This window comes from Lonchura striata, chromosome 6 (genome assembly GCF_046129695.1).
Source record: "Lonchura striata isolate bLonStr1 chromosome 6, bLonStr1.mat, whole genome shotgun sequence".
Lineage (NCBI taxonomy): Eukaryota > Metazoa > Chordata > Aves > Passeriformes > Estrildidae > Lonchura > Lonchura striata.
Genome location: NC_134608.1, coordinates 44,820,110 through 44,843,920, shown reverse-complemented (window position 1 = coordinate 44,843,920; position 23,811 = coordinate 44,820,110). Strand labels below are relative to the sequence as shown.

Here is a 23,811-nt window from a genome sequence, read left to right as displayed (position 1 = left end):
GTGTATCTGACATTTAAAGAAGCCAAGAGAAACTGTGGACCAGATTTGCATTTCAGTCTAAGTGCTAAATCCTTCTGGTCAATTTCTGCCTTATTTCCTCTGTTCCAGTGGAATAGAGTCTCTAGAATTCAAAGGTGTAAGGGGAAATGAAGAGCTCCTTCAGAACAGTGCTGCGAAGAAAAGCAGCCATACCTGGCTGAAAGATGGCTGCCTAGTTTCTTCTTGGCTTTCTTCACAAGATAGTTGCAGATTTCTGTCATCTGCTCCCTCATCCATCTTATATCTTCAGGGATATCTGGGAGCCATTCGAGCAACCTGTAAAGAGACAGGAAACAACCATTAGCTGGGCCACGCAAGAGAATATGATTAAAAGAGGACCAGGTCCAAAGTCTCCCTTAAGGCTCAAAAATTTATCACCATTTTCTGGGGCAAGTTCTAGCACACAGCAATCTTCCTCCAAGCTGGAAGTAGTGGCTGTAACTAAATGACATAGGAAGATAGGAAAAGTTTGGGGTTCTTTGTTTTTCTGGTTTTGTGAGGGTTTGGTTGGTTGGTTTTTTTAGTCATATCTGATAAATGTCAAGAGCTTCTTCCCCAGGAATACCAGCAGTGCAGAATTAGAGAGAATCCCACTCTGGCTAAACACTACAGCTACATGAAATACTTGTCTGCACTGGGAAGAGCACCACTGAGGGACCAGCCCAAGGCTCACCTGACAGTGAAGGAAACTGCAGACTCCAGAGGCAGCATGTAGGGGACCATCATGGCCGTGGCCACACGCACAGGCAGCATGTTGCTCAGGCCAGTCAAGAAACTTCTTCTTTCAGCACAAGCCTCCAGGAGAGCTGAAGGCAGAAGAAAACATGGTTGAATATCCCCAGTGGGACAATCTTTTCTTGTCATACCTCAGAAGTTACTCAGCCTGAGGCAGCTAACCCCCACTTCTAAGAAAGTCTTGCTCAGGGTTAGTAATTCCATGAGCACAGCTAAAACCAGCAGCTTTCACCTTCATCAGACTCTAAAGGAGTGAGCAGCAAGACCCTCTCCTCTCCTTACCATGCAGAACACTGTCAAATGAATCAACCTCTCCCAGTCCAGTATGAGCCACAACTTTATCTGAGACCCCCCCAATCCATCTAACCCTCAGCAGGTGTCATTTCAATTCCTGGGCATGACGAACCCCAGCTATACACAATAACCACACATCCCAGTAATCTTCTGAGGCAGAGCAGGCAGCACAGGAAGATTACCTGTAATCTCTCCCTTTGAATCATACCTTGGTTCAGTCTGGGAGGCAAGTGTTCAAAGATATGCTCTTCAACAACAGCAAGAGCAGTGTTGTCCTCTAGTTGGTCCTCAGCTTCTGTTTCTTCCTCTTTCTTGTCTCCTGGAGGTGCTTCTATGGCAAGGAGAGGACGGGCAGGACTTGGAGGATGAAGGAGACCTGAGAAGAGAAGTTATACTGTAAGGATGACACAAACCAGCTGCCCTGCCTTTAGAGTGTCAGTCCTTGCTTCAGCCTAACTCCCCTCAGGCTGAGGTCATGCCCAGTCTCTTTAGCTTACAGCTCTTGTGATGTATACCACAAGGAGATACAAACCTTGCTAGTTTAAATTCATTCTCTCCTTCCCCATCACAAGTTCTCACATTTCCCCTTTAAGTTTCGCAGCTGGCAGAGTTTTGTTGCTATAACCTGCCACTCGCCCATCTTGCATGCAAGATTTCCCTCCTGCAGTGCAATCCCAGTTATCCCGGTCCGCATCACTGCCCACAGACACGAGGTGGCAGCAGGCGCACACCCAGCGCCGCAGCGGCTGGAGGCAAGAGAGCAGCGCCCACAGACCCAGCCACACACGGAGAGCAGCAGGGTGTCTGCAGGAGCCCCAAATGGTACTGCTGCCCAGCAACTGTGTTGGTAACTGCAAAGGTCACCACTCCACCTCTCCTTCCTGAAGGGCAAGGCTCATTAAGGATTATTCCATACCGCAGTATATGAGGGACAGTTCAGTTCTTCCCTTCCTCCTTTCATATGCACCATCAACTACTCTCAAAGCCAAGGCACCAAATGTGGCACAGAACAGGCAAGTCAGTGCACCCTACAAATAGCCAGTGCCTTACCATTCTTCTTCAGGAAGTGCAGTGCATCTCGATAGCCCTGCTTGCACATATCCCGCAGCACCTGTGGGCAGAGGAAGGAAAGATTCATGTGGAAACTGGCTGAGCAAACACCTACCACAATGCTGGCTTCAGAGGAATTGTCCTGACTCCTGCGCTATCCCAAGAGCAAGTATCATTCTTGCCAGCCTTGCTCAAGCTTTGAGCAGGAATGGGAGGTATAGTATCAATATATTGGCTATGGGAATCATAGGACAATTTAGATTGGAAGGGACACCTAGAATCCTACTTAAGTGGGGGCACAGAGTTGCAGCTATCTCATTGCCCCATCTACAGCTGATGCTGCTGTGGGCATCCTTCAGGCAGTCACACTGACAAGCAGCCCAGAATACTTCCCTGCAGGTGCCAGGAAGGGCCATTGTGTTTGCAGATAAAGCCAGCTAAGACTAGAGAGGGGGTGGAAAAAACTTGCCCAAGTCATTCAGCACATGAATGCATGCTTACTAAGTCCAAATGTCAGGGCTATCTGGCACTTGCATCTTCTCAGAAGTACACAAAGTTTGCAGTGCCACTTGCTACACTGATACAGTAGAAAGGCTTCATACTGGCAGCTCCATCCTTACCTTAACACACTGAAGTGCACATTGGTTCTGATGGCTAATTCATCTTTGTTTACAGTGAACCTGTTTTCCAGGCAATGACTACTCTAGAGAGAGCAACATAGGAATACTGTCCAAGCAACTGCTACCATCTGAATTCTAGATATTCAAGCAGAAAATGAAAACAAACCCTGTGCTCAAGGTTTAGCAAGTCACTGGGCTGGTAATGTCGAGATTAAAGACAAAGCTACAAGATACAAAACTAACAGTGTCTGCAATCTTCTCCTGCCAAAGTGCACACAGTGCCCAAGATCTGTGGTCCCCAAGTTCTGGTGTGGCCAGGAAACTCACTCACCTGTGGCTCCGGAGGAAACAGGGCCTTTGAGAGGCGGTAGAGGTTGCGAAGGTTGAACTGGATGCTTGTATTGGTGACTCTCAGCTCATGCATATTTGTGGAACTGTCCCGTGGGCAGATATCGCTCTCTCCCGAGAACGGAGACACCGTGATTGTGTTCTTCAGCTCATATTGGGGCAAATTGTCAGAAATCCCTCCATCAACATATCTCTGAAATCAAAACAAATTCAGCAGTCTTCATTTTCACAACTGATCAAGCAGCTATTTTACTCCATGTCCCTTTTCCTGTTTGTGCCAACAGCTTGGGAAGAGAACTGGAGGAGTAAAAACCAGTGATAGCACAGCTGTGTTGTTTATAAAAACTCCTTTTGCTATGTGTTTTTTGTTGCTTAAGTATGCTGCTCACAAGTGTTCAATAGGGAAGGCACATTCACTTGTGTGACTGCTGACTTACATCTCCTATGCGGTCTGACTGCTGTCCAATTAAATAGTAATACACACCAACAACCACCTGCAGTGTAAATTAGCCCTGATCTAAGCTCTCGCACTGTGACATTGTGCCATTTTTCACTTCTGTTGGAAATGAATAAGCTCAGACACAAGTCCCCGCTGGCAGAAGGTTTGTTGTTACCTATGAGAAAAACCAGCCGATCTGTTGCTAGTGGGCTTATCGAGCAGCAATCCCAACACACACACACACACATTGGGAATCCACTTGCTCTGGTGTGATAACAGAGCACAAGGGACTTGGGGTTTGCTCTTAACAGCACCCTCTTATCAGAGAATGTTCTGTTCTTCTGTACCATAAACATTTGTGTTACCCTTGCAGGAAGGGCAATTCCAGTAGTATGTTCTCAAAACATTCGTTGGATACTGTAATTGCATAAGGAGCTGAGCAAGATGATCCCTTATCACAGGTTTTGGCAGAGTAAGCAACATGCAAAAGATAATCGGAAAAGGATGTTGGTCAAACCAAAAGAGAAGGAAGCTGGGGGTCTTTGCAGAGCAACAATTTCTCCCCTTGTGAACCTCAGTTACAAAGGAATTCTGCTGGTTTCATATCAGGATTGATCCTGCAGCCTGGATCTGTTTCCTTCCTAACCAAACACAAATCATGATACAGGGGCTATGCAGCCCCACAAGTAGCAGCTGTAAACATCTTTCAGCACTCTGCTGGGTGAGAAGCTGAGCCAGTAGAGGCTAAACCCAGGCAGAGCACAGAAATGCTGATTGAAGGAGAAGGTGCTCCATTCTGCATCCTGCTTCCTCTTGTCTCACAGGCAGACTGACCACCAACATTGCTTTTTTGCTGCACAGTGCCTAGGAAAACATTGGATGTGGTGCCTGGAGGATTCTTTGCACTTTGCTCTCTTGCTGTGGATGGCAGACAAGACAGACACCTCAAGCAGCTTCTCTGATCCTGAACAGTTCACAGGCTTGTGGGCTGAAAAAAATTGAATTTAGCTATAGCAAGCCAGCTGCCATTGATGCAACAAGGTCAGGGTGGACTGCACAGTCCCCTCTTGGGAGGCAAACTAAACTTCAGGGCTACCTTTGCATACAGCCTACAGCTTCATGGGAGATGGCTTGTGATTACAGTTGTAGGCTACAGCAGCCCAAACTCAGAGCACAGGACATTTTACCCTCATGGCAGCCCTTGCTCACCAAACACTGTGTCAAGAGAGGCACTTAGAGACTCCTACACCACCTGAATTTGGATAGCGATAAAGTGGAAGGACAGGATAGATTAAACTCAAGGGTAAGTACATCCTCTCAGAACAGTAACACACCTCAGACACAAGATGTTTTCTGACAACAAAGATGCCAACAATCAACAGAACCCTCTCCTCCATCTAAAGTGGGCATCAGTGTTCCCTAAGCCTAAAGCAACCACAGCAAATTGCCATTGTCATCCTCTTCCCAAAGCTGCTCCACTGAGAGCCAGACTAGGCACAGCTAGGGCTGGAAATATCTGCCCGACTCCCTTTGCAAGGATGAGATTTCAGAATGCTGAGTGGGACCAGAAGAGCAAAGCAGGCAGCATGCACTCTGTTTAAAGTTAAAGGAGGTAAGCTTTAGTGCTGGAGAACACTAGTTTTGTAGTAAGGATGCAGAAGACACATTTCCCTGAGGGTGGCAGCAAGACTGCACAGATGCCATTAGAAAAAAGGCTCAACTACAACAGAGCTGACAGGCAAATCCTTCTGACTCCATGGAAATCGAGGAGTACACCTGCACTCTCTGGTCTATTGCTTCCAAGAAATGCTGATTAACATTTCTCAGTAAAGCTCAGCTGCCGCTTCCTTGGATTTGCCTCAATCCCCAGTAAACCCAAGTGTAACCACTCTCCAGCCTCCTGCAAAGCCCAGAACAACCCAAAGCCACAGGCTGGAGCCACCAGCTGCCTGCAGGCACAAGCAGCAGCAGCTTTAGGGGATGGTTCATAGACTGGGGTGACCACTTCCACTCCTTTACCATGTTCTCCTGTGCATAGGGTCCCTCACTCACATGACTGACAATCAGCTTTGTGACCCTTGCCAGGTATTCACCTCACCCACATGCTGCAAACAATTCACAACTATTGTCTGTGTTGGCAGGTCAGTTACCAACTTTTTGATTTCTCAATATTTAAGTGTTTGTGGTTTTTTTAACTCCCCTGCCCATCCCCATCATCCACTCCATGAGACTACCAGATCTCAGAGAAGTGAACACTGGAAAAAATTTAGGAGGAAGGCAAAATATGGATTTTGCACCTTGCACACAGTAACACTGCCTTGAAAAAACATTGCCTTGTGCCAGGCTTGTCAGTTTATTCTGTGGTAAATGCAGTCACCACAGGCATGCTAGAGAACATGCATTCCTTTTCAAAAGCATTTCCCAAGCTCATACCCAACCCAATTTAACCTCTCGCCTCATCCGCAATCCCCCTTCAGAGCCATGCTTTTCTGGGGAAGAGGTAGGAATTAAATTTCCTCATCTCATATTTCCTCCCCACCTTTTCCCATGAGAAGTTATCCCTCAGTGTGCCAGGGCAGCTGCACATTCCAGAAACCCTGATGTTGTACACAGTTCTGGAATGGTGAACTTTTTTCCTGATGCACACTGACCTTAATTAGCCCCAAGGAGGTGTAAGGCAAGAGCCACTGCTATGGTCCCACCAAATTACTGATTCTGTCACTTCTCTGAAGGGCTGGAGAACACTGGACATCTCCTGCAAGGTCATTTCCCTGCCCAACATGCTTGCACAAGACAAAACCAGCCAAGCTGTGTATTATGTAGAAGCAAAACTGACCTCACTTTTAGGACACAGGTAGCAATCAAAGAAGATTTGATGCTGTGTTCTTAACAGACAGAAGCACTATGGTCAGATCACTTATGGTAAATCAGGGCACATATTTTGTAACAGTTCTCCCTCTCACTTTTGACTGTGTAGTTTGCAAAACCCCTGCTTTTTAATGTGTTCATTAACTGTGTAGCACAAGGGAGACCAAGTTCAACCAGGAGACCCTTAAAGCGTGAGTGTAATATCCAGAAATACTGCAGCTCTGCACAGCTTTAATGGGTTTTCATTTCTAACATGCAAACACAGAGGGATAAATTGCTCTTGGACACAATTTAAAGAAAGCACTGACATGCAACAGAGCATTATTGTCAGAGAAAGGACAGGAGCAACTCCATGGAAAAGAGGGCCAGTATCCACACCACTAGTTAAAGCCCTGCAGAAAGTGCCAGGCACATGGGAGAGGGACTACACTCATGACTTTTATCCTGGGCCAAACTTCTCTCCACATACAGACAGCTGGAGCCCCAGTGATTGAAAGTGCTCTCTACCATGAGAACACTCTGCTGAGCCAGCCAGCCCTTCCCCAGACTGTATCTATTACTATATGCTAAATCCACTGGTCTTCAGGATATTTATAGTCAACTGCTGGCAGCAATGAAAAGAAGGCCTATCCACTGGTGGAAGTTGTTTATTTGGGAATTTCTTGTGTCTCTTCAGATAAATGCTGCCAGCAGGCATGCAATAACATTGTCAAAACCTACTCATCAGTATGTAATTTAATGAAGACCATCTTAGAATCTTACTTACCACTCCACGCAAGGTTGGAGGTATCAGCCCACAGTAGACAGGGATAAAGGTGCTGCAGATACAGGCCTGAGGGAGAAAGAGATCCAGAATCTAAGAATCAGATCAAAGCCTACTGAAACTATTACTGTTCTCAGAACACCATGCTGGCAATTATACTCCACTACTAAGGACATTTGGAGACCAAGGCAAAACAGAACTGCATGCATTTCCTGCCCAGCCCTCTGAAGAAAGAGTCCATTCACCTGGATCAGTTCCTCCTTGGAATTGAAGTCTGACAGTATCACATTTTCTCCATCAGAGACCCGTGTCAGGGAAATACCCAAACGTCCTGCTGCAACCTCATGCCCATTCTCTGGCACCACCTTGGACAGGGACATCCGAATGGTTTTCACCAAGTTGAAAGAGGGGTGGAGAGGGCCCAAGAACCTCTTCCGGGCTTCTTTTGACACCCGAATAATGCTGGCACCAGCTTCACCTGCAACGAGACAAATGCACCATGAAATGCTACCAAAACCAGTCTTCTCCTTTACAAAACTAGGCACAGAAAAGCCTCAATCCCAGCCTTCCCCAGAGGTTTCTCCCCACTGGCTAATACACAGCTCAACCCAAGAGGGGAATGTTATAGAAGTCATGGAAGTTTGCTGTCTTGGCCCTCACACACCCCCATCACAAAGAGCCACCCTCCTCTTCCTTATGTTTTATGAAGTCAAGGAAGATCATGTGCATCTGATTAAGGCCTCACACTGTTTTTTAGATCCTGTTGCACTAGCCAATGCAGGGCTGGTGAAAACAGACTGAGAAAGAAAACAAGGCTGATACTTCAACAGTTTTGAGCTTATGGATAAATCCACTTCAAAATATATTCCACTAAAACTCTTCTAGTAAACATCTTTTTTCTGACAGGAAAACAAATCGTCAGTCAGTAAGCAGAAGTGCCAGAACAGGAAAGCTGGTGCTTTCCAGCTAAGTGATCCCAATGTTGCTGTGAATGTCAGCCACATCTCAAATGAGCAGGAGGGACTAATGCTCCAATAAAGAATCAGAGACTTAGTTCCTCCTGCAGAGCCTTTGGCATCCCATCCCTTCCATATCTAATTCCACAGCACTAAACTAGGCCTTGATGGCAAGCAGGACTTGTGGAGGAATGCTTGCTTTACCCTTTCACACAGTAACCCAGCTGGGTTTGAGGAGACATCCCAGCTGCACAAAAGGGAAGGTATCTGCCAAGCCCATTATCTCAGTCACTAGGAGCTCCATCTGGCAAGCACATCAGAGCTCTCAAATAAAAAAAAAGGGATGCAAGGAAACAAAAATACAAAACTACAGCATCCAGCATGTTGCCCTTTGCACTGACTGACTGCTGCCTCTACACACATCCAGCCATGATGAGATAAAATAGTTCCTCTTAGTACTAGCTAATCACTGCATTCCAAAGAGTGCCACGAACATACAACATACATGTGAGAAGAATGAGAGGGGGAGAATTAGAGAAACCAGGAGAAAAGAAACATGCTTTTACAAATGAAGACTCCTCTTCAATCAAGCTAAAGGTCATTTCATGGAAAAGGACTGAAGACTACCAGTTCAAGCCAACTGGAAGTCCCCTCATTTCACTCTTCCACTCAGTTTCTCAATTGCAAAAACAAGGCAGCAGAATGAAAGAACTCAGGTTAGACCCAGGTTAATAAATACAATGGAGATAAGAGCAACAACCCTCAATGCTATGTTGACACATCCCAATCTTTTGCAATACACGTGTGCCAGCAACATGTTTTCCATCAGTGCAGCCTGGAAACGTGATTCTGGGCTTAGGAAACCCACCAACACCAGTAGCTCAAGCACGCAGACAACTGGACCCTTGAACATGACCAGAGATTCTGAGGTCAGGATTTTAGGCACTGTGAGGTAGCAACTTAGTAGAAAAGCCAAAGTTCCCTCTCTGAAGCAATTTTTAGCCCTGTAATCCCAGTCTTCTGTCCTAGAGCAATGTTTAGCAGTCTAATTCTGATCTTACTTACTCAATTAGCAGTAAGCCATTGAGCCCAGATAGTAGCCACATGATTCAACATCCTTCCCAACATGGAAGAAGTCAGCCCCATAGAGATACACTTTATAATCACTGAGACATTAGCACTCTAAACACTTCCCAAAATACCTTCATGCCTGTCAAGGAGAGGAAAAACACTGAAAGAAACTGCAATCAAGCAAAATAAGGAATCCCAGCCCAGCACCTTAGTCACAGGACCCCATAAAGGAAAATCCTCTGCACTGAGTGCCTTGCAGGGAATTGTTAACTTGGTTGAAACCCCCATTGTGGGGTTGAGTATTGAGCATACAGCTGAGGGGAGACCCCTGTGTACAAAAGCTATGCTGGGGAGAGTGTGGATTATCCAGGAGATGGTGCTTGCTTAGGGAACAATGCTTTCAGGCTTGGCATGTCAGTGTGCAGAAAGATATGACAGCAATACTGAAAACAACTGCAACTAAATGGAGCTTATGACTGTTTGAACAAAAATGTGAGCTGGAAGGGGTTTGGGTTTTTTTTAAGAACAACAGGAGAGCAAAGTCCTGACTATGCCAGAAAACAGCATTTGAGGAGAATCCCGAGTTGCAGCTGCCTGTTCTACCAGTGTTCCATACCCAAGAGGGACAAGTGAGATTACTGCTAATTAGCAAGTTCATTCTTTGAATACTTTGGGGTTTTTTATTTGTTTTGGGCTCCTTTTATACACATGTGCATACATGCATACACACAGGAGCTTTGAGGCACTTGTATTTGAAGATATCTGTGATTCTGTTGGACTCCCTGAATCACTTGCACCAAAGCTGGATGTGGAATTGCTCTGTGGGAAGGCATGGGCACAGAGTGATCTGCAGCTTTCCGGGAAATAAGGTCTGCTGAGGGGTCAGCCAAAGAAACCACGTTTATGTAGCAAGATCCATGACAGATGACAAATCCTCTTGGAAGTATATTTGGGAGGAGAGAAAAGAAGTGACAGTGTTTTAATCATGTTACTCCCAGAAGTGCTACTCCAGGAAAACCGGCTCAAATTCTGTTTACAGTCCATGAGAGGGAGCAGCTGAATTAGAGGCAGTCAAGAGAGAGAACTCCTACAGGGGTCAGCCAACAGCTCTTTATTATTTCTAGGACTAATCCAGTGCCAAATGCAGCCCTTAGGAAAGCTTCTCATTGTTTATATGGCTCTAGTGATTCAGAACACAGAGTCATGTGAAAAAGCTGAATTAAATTTTTATTTCCTTATTGAGATACATACCACGGGGCAGAGGCAATCCCTAATAGTTAGCAGTGTTTGCTGTGAAAGCATTTCATTCTTACACTAGCCAATTAATTCAACACTTTTCTCTATACAGATTTACTAAGCCAATATGCATCAAAAAAGTTGCAATAATATATGCAGAATATTTCATTTTCATTGGAAAACCATCATTCCCCTTTACCCCCACCCCTATCACTGCCCCACTGGGTGTTGTTATACGTAAACCCAAGTACTGCAGGGCTATTGTCCTTATCTGAATTTCAGCTGTGATGACGCAAAGGAGCATCACACAGTTGTGTCCTGAAACACCCTAACATGTCTCTTGCCAGAAAAGAGGTCATCTGCTCCCCCACTCTGCTGATTTGTCACCTGCAGTGGCTGCAAGGGGCAAGGTAGTGGCACTCGTGGGAAAAGCCTGAGGGCAGCTGCTAGGAGACACTTCATTTTTAAGCTACATCAATCCAGCTTCACAGCAGATTATTGACATAGGGTTAGATTGTTCCCTTTAACAACTGACTTTCATCTCTATCGGTCATGCTCAACTCCAAAATAACCCAGTAACTAAGTCTGTACTGCCTGGCATCCCCTAAACTCTAACCTGAAAAGCATTCAAACAGCACATGCTATTTAGAACTGTAAAAAAACACGCCAGCAGAGCAGCCTGCTGTTACTCTGCCTCTGGGACAGTAGAGCTGAAGATGGATCACCTAAAACTGTAAGCCAGGCAGCTGGGAAGACCCTTAACTGCTGCTAAGGGCTCTGGGGTGAAACAGAAAGGCTACTCCAAACCTGTGCAGTGCATGAGGACGAGGACCATCGCAAAGCTTAAACACTTCACGACAGGAGGGGCGGGTGACAAGTGGAGAAGAAGGGTCTCTTCAGATCCACATCTGCAGCAGCAGGGCTTTGGCACCAAGGGTGCCATGATGGTCTCCTGTTAGATCACATGTTAGACCATATCAGTATCTATTTGCCAGCCAGTAAAATCACAGATGACCCATGAAGTATTTCTAATGGAAAAAAGTGCCTAAGACACAGATAAAAATAGGAGCAGAGCAAGCTAAATAGGGGAAAGGGCATTCTGAATAGTCAAGCCTGCAGCTCACCCATGACACTGCAGGTCTCTCTGGAACAGCTCTGTGTCAGCACAAAGATGACCTGTGCCAGGGATATTCCCACTCCCTATCTACTGCAACAGTAAATAGGATACAAACTTAAAGGAAAAGTTCTCCAACAGGGATGGAGAGCAAAGGACAGCACAGAGAGCTGGTGGATGTAGGGGCAGCACTCTGTCCTGCTGGCAGGAAGCACGGAGAGGTCACACCCCCGACTGCAGATGCCATAACTTGCCTGGACTAGTGGGGCAGACAGGAAACTGCAGATCCTCACTAAACCTGCTTCTCATTCAACTTCAACAAATGCACTCCTTCCTACACATCAGCAACTCTCCTCCCTCCTCATTCCCATTACCCAGCTAAGGCTCCAACTGGCCCAACACACCAACAGCTTTGAAAGGAAGCCAACTAGTAGAAGGAAGCACAGGTACTTTTGCTATTCCCCCAGGCCCTGGACAGCCCTATGCCTTGTTAGTTTGGGATCACATAACCAAGATATTTTGACTGCAAGATTTTCAAGATAGGAGTCCTGCCAGCCCTGTGTACTACAATCAGGGACCTCATTCCAGAACTCCTTAAGTTCTGCTCAGCTCTCTGGTCTCTGTTTGTGTGATACTCAGCATGCATGTCCCTTTTAGGAGTCCCCAGCTAAAATCTTCACACTTTGCTTTCAATGCAGCTGGTTGCTGAACGCTGCTGGAATTGTCATTATCCCACTGGTAGATTCCAGTCTGGAAGAAAATTTAGGAATAGGATGAGTCAGAAGGAATTTATTAGCATGATCTTCCCCAGCATTAATTTCTCAGTTGCCTGTCTCTTGCTATTTCAGCTGTTCTGTGCCACATATGTGGAAAAGTTAAAAGTGAGTCTCTCACAATGAGCAGAGGTTTCAAGAGAGCTGTTCCATGTTCTTCCAGGACACAAATCCTTAAGCTGCTCCAGCTCAGCATGAACAGCTCCTGCACTTGCTGTTTTTTAAGTACTGAGAGTAAGCAATGCACATGCTTTCCTGCCTGGCCTCTGCCAGGAGATGATATAGTCCTAATTACAACACACTCCTGTCACCAGCCCAAAAGAAACCCACAAAGCTATAAACAAGAGGCACCAAAACAGAAGTTTTCAAACTGGCATCTAGAAAATAATTAACAGAGAACATTACTGGATGTTTCCTCATGGGTCGCTCAGATCATCATAAAGTGCCCATTTGTTCATCCCAAGGAGCAGGGCACAGCAATGTGCCATTGACCCAAGGACAACCCCAATTCTTGTGGGCACTGACCTCACTTTGTAATAGATCCCACTGCTTGGGTAGACTTCTGTTCCACTTTCCACACTTACATTGAAGCAATCTGATTTCCACTTATTGTCCCAAGAGAGCAAAAACCAGCCAACATTTCAGCCAAGCTAAACAAAGGCCAGCTTATCCTGAATGGGAACCTGACCCAAGATGTTCTCTGATGGTCCATCAGAAAGGCTGAAGAGATATCAAAGGGGGCCCCCAAAGACAAATCCAGGCCAGCAGGAAATAAAGAGCAATGTTTTACAACCTTATTAGACATGTTCAGGTGATAGATGTACCCCATTGCTGGTGACAGCTCTTTAATTTCCATCTGGAATCCTGGACAGACACCTAAAAGCACTGGCTGTGGAAAGAATATCCATCACTGGCCAGAAGTTGTAAAACTACCACTATTTGACACAAATAAAAAACACCCGTTTTCAAACATTTGAGGCTGGGGGATGGCAGCTAGCAGTGAAGTCTTCAAAAGCACCAGCTCTTTTCTCATCTGTGCACATCCTCCTGTAAGCCTGTTCGATTGAGAAACACCATGTACCAGAACAAGCTGTTCCTCTGGGACTTCCCTAATTTTTGTTGTTCTGATGTATATTTTTTATTTTATTTAAGGTCTTCACTCAGTCCTCCTCTCCAACTATTTTGCTATCAGGTAAGAAACAGTTCAGCTCACTAGGCTCCAGATAAGAGATACACGAAGGAAAATTTTTATTTTTGGTGATACCTAGGAAGTAAACACAGCTCCCCTCACAACCACACCCACTCAGTTTGCAGACAGTCCTACTGCTCGACCTGTTCCCTGTGGCAAGATCAGGGACTCTGTGCAGGGATTTAACTTCAAGAGCTCAAAAAACAAGCAATTTTTTAAAGCAGACTTCTTGGAAAGCCTGGCCACCAGCTGTACATAATGGTGTTTCTTCCCCTTTGCTTGGGAATGAGAGGCACTGACACCCTACTGGAGCAACTCCTAGGGATCCCTGTTAGACTACAGTCAGCAATACCTATTCTGACCTTACAGGTAGGGCATGTGCAAACACCCAGAGAAAGAGACAGCTTTTCAAGTAAGGCCAGCTCTTGCAGCCAGAGGCACATGCTAAAAGAAGGCCTCAGCCCCCACTACCTTCTGGTTCAGATTCTTCACACTCAGCATTGTTTAGACCAGACAAAATGTTTGGCCCAAGACACACTGTGCAGCAGGAGGGCTACATAAATTCAGATTACTTGCAACTGCTTCAGAACCAGAAGCCTCCCTCTTAACATGTTTGTCCCAAGATGTTTGCTTTTCTATTTCAACTTGGGAAAAAAAAAAAACAAACAAAACCCTGTCAGTTATGTTACCTGTTTAAATAAAGCCAAACCAAAAGGAGACTTTTTTCCCATTTGAGCCAAAAGACATGGTTAGTGTGCTCTAGATACCAGTTAATAGATGAACCAGAACTATTGCTACATGCTAGATATGAGGAACATAAGATGAAGATCTGCTTTTAAGTTGCCAGGGTTTTTACGTCTTGCACAGAGCAGCTCACGAGGCAGCCCACAGTGACTGCCACGTGCCCATCCATCAGCTGGTAGCTGCAGGGTAGGATCCTCCTGCAAGCCCAAGTGCAGATGCACCACTCATACCTCACCTTAAGGCCCACTGTTCTGCTTTGTACAGAAGCAAACAGGGAGAGCAGGCATAAGAACTCACAGGCTTGATGATGTCTCTTCGCTAAACTTTTGCACTGGACTTGATGAAGTGTTGGCACACCAAAGCCTCGCTAGAACTGCTGTTCTGCAAGCTGAGACTTGCTTTGTTCCTGTGGTCAGGACAGGAGCACTTAGTTTTGCAACACAAACTCAAAACCAGCGCAGCTGCCACTGTGAAACAATCAAAAGGGCAAGAGGCAGCTCAGCAGCCAGCCAGGATCGCTCTGTCACAACCACAACAGCAACACCCACTAGCCTAATCTTTCTCCGCTGTAATGCCCTAATATGAGGCTTAATGCTGCATTTCTGTTCATAGCATTAGACAAATTAAATTACATTACAGTGCATGAAAAGGAAAAGCTGTTCAGGACCCCAGGCAAGCTGAACTGAAAGCCATGCTTCATCTTCATCCGTGCATCAATCCCTGTCAATGCTATAGTGCAATTCAGACAACATGGGATGACACAAAAAGCGGATTCATAGACTAAACAAGGTGCAGCTCAGATCCTTTGCTGCCCACTTTGGACTGGTAAAACTGAGTTTGAAGCAATTTTTTTCAAAAACAAGTACTCATCCAGAGAAAGCTAGTGGAGGGAGAAACATACCAAAACCCACGTTGTAATGAGAAATTGCCTTTCTTCTCTGATCTGCACAGAGGCAGAAGTGGTGGCTTTTGGTACCTATCAGCCTAAGCCCTGCAGAAAGCTTTCCTGTGTACTTCCAGCTGGCAACTGTTTCATGCTCAGAGATGACACCAAAGACACGGCTGGCTCTGATGCACAGCAGCCTTTCTCCCTGTCCTTTCCACTGTACACTTGTGTGACTGCTAAAACCCTAACAGATGAGAGGAATAGCCCTGACACCTTCCACTGGCTCTCAGCCTGCATCATGTCAGCTCTCATGCTCACAGGACTCACCAACCGCTCCAATCCACGCCAAGCACCTGTGAGTGCACTGCCTGCTGGGCCCACTTTGCCCTCCCTTCTCGGGCAGGTCAAGTGCCACCTTACATCCCAAACTCTTCCCCACTGGCCCTGGCATAAGCAAGGCAGACTCCAGCAAGGAAGTGAGAATCAAAAGCTTTGTTTCCAAAGCAGTCCTCTGGCAAGGAGTGGTGGCATTTTGCTCTAGAATGATTCTCCTTTTGTTGGAGCAGTATCAGGCAGATCACAAGGTTAGGCAAAAAAATCTAGAAACTGATGCTGCCTTTCTCCCAGAGACATCAGCAGTGGACCCCCAGCCAAAACATGACTGAGGTTCTGAAAACACCTGTGTGAGCAGGACAGGAGCTGTTCACAGAGGGTTGCACAAACCCTGGCAGGGGAAAAGCCTCTGCTCCACCCTTCCCGCAGGGCTGAGCACACAAACAAGAACAGCAAGAGACATGTGCTCAGATAAACATTTGACAAGACCTCTTCTGTGTGCAAGAATATGGCTAGTAGTTAAATGCTTCCCTTAAAGATTATTTTACCAATCCTGCTATGTAAGAACACTAGGATAGATAAATCACAATGTAAATCTCTGAATTTGTGCTGACAGCCCACTCTGAAACAGGACTCCAAGTTTTTCCATGCATGGCATAACTATGGCATGAATCCACACTCTGCCTCCATAATACACTGGATTTTTTTTTTTGCCAGTCCCAGCACTGAATCAGCAGCATTCAATGCAGCCAGCAGGACTGGCCCTTGTAATTAACGTATGTAAAAGGATTCCTGATTCATTTACACCCTCAGATGTTCACCTCCTCTATTTCAGGATGCTGAACTAGATAATCCACAGGAGTGGCAAACTCAGAGATTGCCAGAACCTCCAATGCTACAATGATATTCAATCCTTTAAATCCTAAACCTAACCAAATCCTAAACCTAATCCTAAACCTAACCAATAACCATCCAAACAAACATCAGTGTATAAAGAGGAAGAGCATGATTCATTCTCAGAAGAAATCCTCCAGGCACAACACAGCTAAAAGCCTGGGAAACAGTGGCAGAAGACACTTCATGAAGCTTGCAGATTCCAAAGGTCTTGTCAGGCAGAAGTCATCATTGGGGATTTGGCCTTTATCTGTACCAGAAAGCATGACCAGCTCAGTTCTGGGAGAGTGCCAGAGGGCAGCACAAAGCCCTGGGTTCTAATAAAGCTACCAGCTCCCACACCTGATGTAACACACTGCACTCCAGATCAGCACAACCCCAAGCAGCTGTTGTATCACAAGTGACAAAAACTCGCTCCTCTATTCCTCTGGCCTTTGTGGCTACAAATAGCAGGGCTACAACAATCTCCAGCAAGATTTCTACACTCCCAGGCTCACTAATTGCCTCTCTCCTATGTGCTCCTTGGAAGGGATTTTCTACTGCCTCAGACTCTACCACTCCAAGGACACATTCTGCCTTTTCCCAGGGACATGGACTTATTTAGGGCCTTCCACATGGAATCATTTCCTCTGCCCCTCCTTTTCACTAGCTCTCACTCTACTTGCTTGACAAGACACACAGCCCAAGGCAAATACACACACACACAGGCTCTGCTGACTCCCACTTAATTGAAGACACATCCTGACTTTCGCCTCCAGTCCCAAGAACTTAGCAGAAAGGAAGAGAACAAGTATTCGAGCTGGGCAACAAAAGTGTAGAAGTGCAGAGAATTCAATGGAAAAGTGGCGGCCACTTTGGAATCCAGCCACAAGTAGGGTTTATACTGCAAAGAGCAAGGTGAACAGGAGTCACCCACTCACACTGCTCCTTGGAGTAAGATTCTTGAGCTTTTGCAAAGGTCCTGTAATTAGAAGGCCTGCCCATTCTCATCTCCAGAAAGAAAGAATGTTGACTAATTATCATTTCCAGCCCTTCCATGGTTCTCTTCAAGTTCAGTGGAAACTAAGCACAGAAGAGGTGCAAATCCTCTCCAGCCGAGCCAGGGAGCATTTCATCTGTGCTTCATGGAAGGCACAGAGAGAAACATGAAGAAACACAGAGTGAGCAGGGGCCAAACATTTGAGTACAATTCCAAGCTCAGTGCATTGGAAGGTAACACAGCCCCCACAACTGACAGGAAACAAGTACCACCAGCTACTGGACATGCAGGCAGAGCTGCTGTAACCATTGCAGCAGCAGGAGTTTGGAACTGAACGACACAGCAAAAAACTTGAGGAAGGCCTTTTGTTTTATCAGGACTAAGCTTCCAAACACAATCAGTAAGTGGACATAGGACCCTGAAGAACATACAAGAGCTTCTCCTATTTTACACAGAGGACTTGCAGTTGCCTTGAAGAGTTTGGGGAGCTAAGAGGCAGAAAGTGGAACAGCTCAGACATACTGCAAGCAAGTTCAAGAGATGTGCTGAACCTACAGGTCAGAAGAATGACCAAAGACCTCTTGTGCTGTTGCCAGTGACACTGCACAGCTGCTGCTATGGCTGACAGCAAGGCTGGGCACCGAGCTGCTCTGCACATCTGCTGTCTATGTGGGGTGCCAAAAGAATAAACACATGCCTTGCTAGGACTGTTTTTTTGCTAGAAGTGGCTCCTTTGCTTCCCTTGCACTCATCCAATGAGATGCCTGCAAGAACACCTTTCCTTACAGAAGCTTCCTTATTAGAGCCAGGCAGGCAGCAGGAACAAGCTCCTTCCCTTCCATCAAGAGGTGCTGCAGCGTGCTCTGGCTACCAGCTTACTCCTCTGGACACCTGATGCCACAGCCCTGTGACTGCTGAGGGCAGTGATCCAGGCTCAGAAGCTTCTCGGCCAAGCCAGTGAACATTTCCGTCTATGTCAGCACAGAACATCTCCCCTCACCTCTATTTCCACCACAGAAAAAAACTTTACCATTTCCAAGAAGCACCAGAAGGTTCCCCATTAATTATATCCATATTTCCATGTAAGTGCATAAAGGTGTCTCTCCTTCCTGGGCTGGGGCTATTGACCTCAACAACATTTTCGCCAGAGAGGGCCTCTGCAGGAGGTACAAGTACAAAGAGGGACCTCACCACTGAGATGCCACAAATGCTACAAAACTTTCTTTTGTGTCCCTGTGGAGATGCATAGTTCTTTTCACACAACCACAGAAGACAGCATCACATATACTTCCCCTAGGATAAGCATCCTGATTCATGCTTTGGCCTGCATAAACTGGCATTGCTCTGAGGATTCCACAGACTCTAAACTGGTTTATTTCCCTCTGTCAGTCTGGGATTTGGTGTTAAGATTACACAAACACATAGAAAATAAATCTCCATTACCAGTTCTTAAGCCTTTGCATGCACATAATCAAATTGCAGAAGCACAACATTTAAGATGCTGATATTGCTAATTATCTCCGTTTCAAAAGGTTTCATTCATTAGGGGTTTTTTTTTGGTGGTTTTTTTTTTGTTTGTTTGGTTTTTTTTTTTTTTTTTTTGCTCCTGCTACTCAATGGAACAATGGTAAACCTCTACAGCAAGCACATTTCCTGGTAATCACATGGTGATAGCTGACAAACAAACCCAAATGTCAAATAACTGTTATTTCATCGCACGTCAAGCCTGAGACAGAGTCCTGGTTAAGATAGCAATTTCAAATAATTAAATTTTAAAATGCTGTAAACAACCCAGGAAGTGCTCTCCAAAGAGCATCCCAAACAATGCTACTCAATCTAGCAACACACAGCTTCCTTTCTGTATTCTTAGTACTAAAGCATCTCCTCAGCTTGCTTTTTCATTTTCTGTTGAGCTTCTCATGCTTTAGGAGAACAGCTAACTTCAACAGATGGGGTTTGATAGCCAGCTTTGCATTTGACAGCAGAATCCATCCCTTTCCCCCAAAACAGAAACAATTCAGCAGCTCCAACCCACCCTCAGACAGGACTGTCTAGGACAACACTCACATGCCACACAGACAATTGAGATGCTGTTGGTTAACTATGAGTCAGAGGGACCTTAGTACCAGCTCAAAGACAGCTTTTCAGTGATTACAGCTTCACATCCCATCATTTATTCGGGCTGCTATGCCCCCAAAGCAGGCACAACAAACCCCATACAGCTCACCAAAATGAGATTATTCCAGACCTTACCAAAAATACATTTCCTACTCAGTATTAGGGATGAAACAATCCTACAGTAGCTGCACTTTAGCATTCCTCCTCACTGAAAAAGGATGGTCTCACCATGTCACATAAGCCAGTTTTTCTCATCCAGGCTGGTGACCTTCAGGGTTATATATCCTCAAAGCTCCACACCTAGAATTTGTGAAAAGCTGCAGGTTTGGAGGTACACACAAAGAGGAGAATGCAATGCCAGCATGAGAGCTTTCCAATTGCTTGGCACATAAAGGTGCATTTCCTGGTGTGCTGGACTCCAAGAGCCCCAAGAGATGCTACAGGCATTACAGAGGCTATTTTCCAGAATACCCTTGGGGCAAGAAGCTGCTCATGCCACAACACTGCACTATGCACAATCAAGTAACTTGTAAACACAGAAGGATGCCCAATGCACCTTATAGCCATACAGATTATTCTAGTGGAAAAACTGCACTGCTTTTTCATGCCAGCAAACAGAAGAACCTCAAAGCTGGGGAGAGAGCACTTCAGATAAAGGGCAGTATCACCGTTGTACCCTTGAACAACAAATCCAAGATCCCTACAACTTAATGGTAAAGTGCTTAACCAAAGCTAGGCAAGGTCATATCAGACTGTAAATACCTCCTGATCTCTTATATAAATATAAGATGCCCTGTCTAAGTAATATGCACACCCAATGTTGTTTTCTTTGGTATTCTCAAGAACACCTTTGAAGCCCACAGTGTGCTCTAAAGGCTGCAGATCACTTAGTCTGGGCTTTCACTTCACTATCAGCCCATAGCAAAGCCTTCCTGTCCTACACAAATGATGACAGTGAGGTCTTAACTAACAGAGAAGGCAGAATGAGTTCACAGCAAGCTGAACAGAATGCAAAGGCCAAAGGGAAAAAGTTGGGAAAAAAAACACTAAGTGGGGTCTTATTCTCTGAAGTCAAGGAAGATTTCTGCTGTCTCTGATCAGGGTCTCAAAAGATTGGACTCACAGAAAAACTCCCAAGGAAGAGGCATTCCTCCCCTGCACTACTTGTCTCTGCACAGTGCAGTCTTGAGTTCACAGGCATGAGGACACTAACTTTATCTACACACAGTCAAATAAGCAAAGCTTCTGCAAAATTCCCCCATTTGTCACTCATCAAGAGACACTATTTAGCACTCTAGTTTCATGGACAGGGCAACTGACAGTGCAGAGCAGCAGTTGCCATAGGATTCAAAACCTATGGGCTACCACCTGCTTTCAAGCAGCACAGCAAACACAGATACTCAGGACCCTATAGGAGCCTATATGAGAATGAACTGCTCTCCCAGTTCAGGCTTAGCTGTACCTTCTGCCCAGTCCTCCTTTGCCCCTATGATTTCATTCTAACCTCTGGACCTCTGCCTGGAAGCTGCACTGTCAGAAGGGTTTATAACATGGACAAGGTACGGCGATACCACGGCACAGCCACGCACCCCATGTGCTTTTACTTTCAGAAGTCAGCTCTGCTGCCTTAGAGCTGCTCTCTACCCAAGATACATGTCAGTCACGCAGGTGAGTCAGAAGAAAACAATTCCAGAGAAGTCAAACAGAAAACAGAACTGGAACACTCAAGACCCAAGCCTTGGTTAGTTTTGAAGAGCATGATCTGCCCTCCTTCAGGAAGTAGGTGAATGCTTCCCAGAAGGTGGCCCCTAATCCAGTCCTCTTACACTCCCACTGTACCTCACAGAGAGTGGGGAAACCTATTCTGATTCACAGAAAGCTACCAGGCTGGATGCCTCTCTCAGGGCAGTGCCTGGCACACCATGGATCCTCTGGTCATATAAATAGCCAGGACAAAGTAAACATGATAACAGGATTGCTCAGCACTTAGGATGGCATCTGAGCAAGGCAAAGGATTTGAGCACTACCATCAGCCTGTCTCACACTTGTCCCACGCTTTCAAGTGGCAGAGGGATCACCCAGTTAGGGACCTAATTGGGGAGTCGCCTCTTCAACAGAAGCAACAGCAATTAAGAAACTAAATCCCTGGCAGCTACCTGCAAATGGACCCCTATGCAACAAGGGATTAGGGATTATTATCCCTTGTCCACAGTAAAAACTGGCACCAAGGCATCACTACAGGCTTCAAGATCTCAGACTGGGGTCTGAACAGCTATTAACAGCTCCAGAAGTTACAGTTGCACTTCACTGGGCATTTCTGTAAGCAAAATGCTCAGGAAGGGAGACTTCAAACCTAACTGCACAGAAAATGCTAACTTTTGCTGCATGAGGCTACATCTCAAAATGGAGTACTGCGGAAAAACACCTGTCAAGGTGAGAGAACTTCAAACAATAAACAGCTCTGGCTGCCCTTAGCTCTAGGAGGGGTTCATAATTCTCCGAGATGAAATAGATGTAACTGATTGTCTCACACCACAATCCCTTTTCAAGCTTTAAGAAACTTTTCTGCATTTGTTATTCTCAACATAAAAGCTTCCAAGTACAGACTCTTAAGACGTGCTTGCTAGCTCCCTCCCATATGTAAAATGACAAAAAAGCCAGGAAGCACCACAGACCATTTTCTTCAGCTGTTCCCCAGGCATAGAGATACACAACATACATTGTGTGCTTGCTTCAGAGACAGCATTTTAGGGTTATTCTATAACTTGAAAGCAGAGATAAAACCTAGATAACTGGAGATCTAGCTCTTGCAAAGGGCAAGAGAATTGCTCAGTACCCAAGATCCCAAGGAATAACACTCTTGCAGAAATAAACATGCAGGCTGAAGGCTGCGCTACTCAGAGATGCTGCCCGGCTCCCATGTGCACGCGCAAACTCCACGTCTCCATCTCCAGCCGCTTCACCTCCCGTTCGCAGCCACAGAGGCCAGTGCCCACACGGCGAGAGGCCCCTCTCCTCACCCAGAGCCCCAGCAGAGCTATTCCCAAGCCAGGCAAACCCACAAACGGAGCGCAGCAATGCGCGCTACCCGTGTCTGCGTGGGCGGGTGTCGGCACAGGGCCCCGCGCTGCCTTCCACCACCGGCGCCTCCTGACCTCAGCCACCCGCCAGGTCCGGGGCGGGGAAAGGCCTCAAAAACAAAGCGCCGCTCGCACTTCGGGAGCGGGAGGGCGCAGCGCTATTTACACGCACACACACACATACACCCACACCGCCTGGCTGCTGCTCTCATTAACAAACCAGCAGTAGCGCAGGGAAGAGGCGAAGGAGCGCCGGGCTCGGCCCGCGCTTACCGAGGCAGGCGCCGCTGACGAGGGCGGTGGCGGTGAGCGCCCCGGCCGAGGCGCCGTACACCTTCTTGGCGTTGGCGACCAGGAACGGGGCATGTTCCTGCAGGCAGCTGGCTACGCCGACGTGGTACACCCCCAGGAAGCCGCAGCCGGCGAAGGAGATATTCCAGGTGGAGTCCAGCGGGAACATGGCCTCCGCGCCCCGCTGGGGCGGAGGCTGCTGCAGGGAAGCAGCAGCAGCCGCGGAGCAGCAGCGAAGCCGCGGGTCTCTTCCCGCAGCGCAGGACGGGCGGGACGGGCAGAACAGCCGGGAAGCGCTGTGCTGCCGAGAAGGCGGATACAGAACACGGCAGGCTTGCCGCTGGGAGAGCGCTGCCGGCTCCCAGCTTTATAGCGGCGGCCCCGCCCCTCGGCAGCCCCGGCGGGGCGGGACCGCCCGGCCCCCGCCAACCCTTCCTCCGGTGAACCCCGCTCCGGCCCGGGGGCACCGCGGGGACGCTGCCGCCAGCCGGGGCAGCCGTGCCAGCTTCTCGCAGCGAGAGGGCTGCCTCTCCCTGTCCCGGGACAGCAGGCTGTCCTTCCCTCACGGAACATCCTGATTCTTAGCATCTACTCCGAGTCCTTGGGGTTTCCTTTGTTTTTCAGGGATCGGGCAAGAAGGGTGAGAGAACAGGAAAAGCTTTCTCCCCTTTCACAAAAAGCTGAGGCACGTCTTGTCACAGCAACAGGGCAAGAACTGGGAAAAAGGTAATCTTCCTGTCCCCCTTCAAAACTAAACAAATCAAGTCCGGCTCCTGGACCTGCACGGGACGTCCCCAAGAGTCACACCATGTGCCCAAGAGTATTGTCCAAACGGTTCCTAAACTCTCGTTAAGGCTTGTGTTGTGACCACTTCCCTGGGGAACCTGTTCCAGTCCTCATCCACACTCCGAGGTAAGAACCTTTTTCTGATATCCAACCTAAACCTGCCCTGAGGTTTAGGGGAGGCCATTCCCTCCAGTCCCGATCACCA

General features: G+C 46.8%; 1 protein-coding gene across 1 annotated transcript in view; it reads right to left on the bottom strand.

Annotated features, from left to right (window-relative positions):
* The window catches only part of PNPLA2 (patatin like domain 2, triacylglycerol lipase), a 29,077-nt gene extending 5,906 nt beyond the window's left edge, over window positions 1–23,171 (bottom strand). The window contains exons 1-8 of the mRNA XM_021555182.2: window positions 22,803–23,171; window positions 7,402–7,634; window positions 7,160–7,225; window positions 3,070–3,279; window positions 2,119–2,179; window positions 1,277–1,444; window positions 713–845; window positions 193–315 (exon numbers count right to left, since the gene is read on the bottom strand). Of these exons, the coding sequence (XP_021410857.1) occupies window positions 193–315; window positions 713–845; window positions 1,277–1,444; window positions 2,119–2,179; window positions 3,070–3,279; window positions 7,160–7,225; window positions 7,402–7,634; window positions 22,803–22,989 (1,181 nt within the window). The 5' untranslated portion in view covers window positions 22,990–23,171. The remainder of the gene's footprint in view (window positions 1–192; window positions 316–712; window positions 846–1,276; window positions 1,445–2,118; window positions 2,180–3,069; window positions 3,280–7,159; window positions 7,226–7,401; window positions 7,635–22,802) is intronic.
* Between the last annotated feature and the right edge of the window lie 640 nt (window positions 23,172–23,811).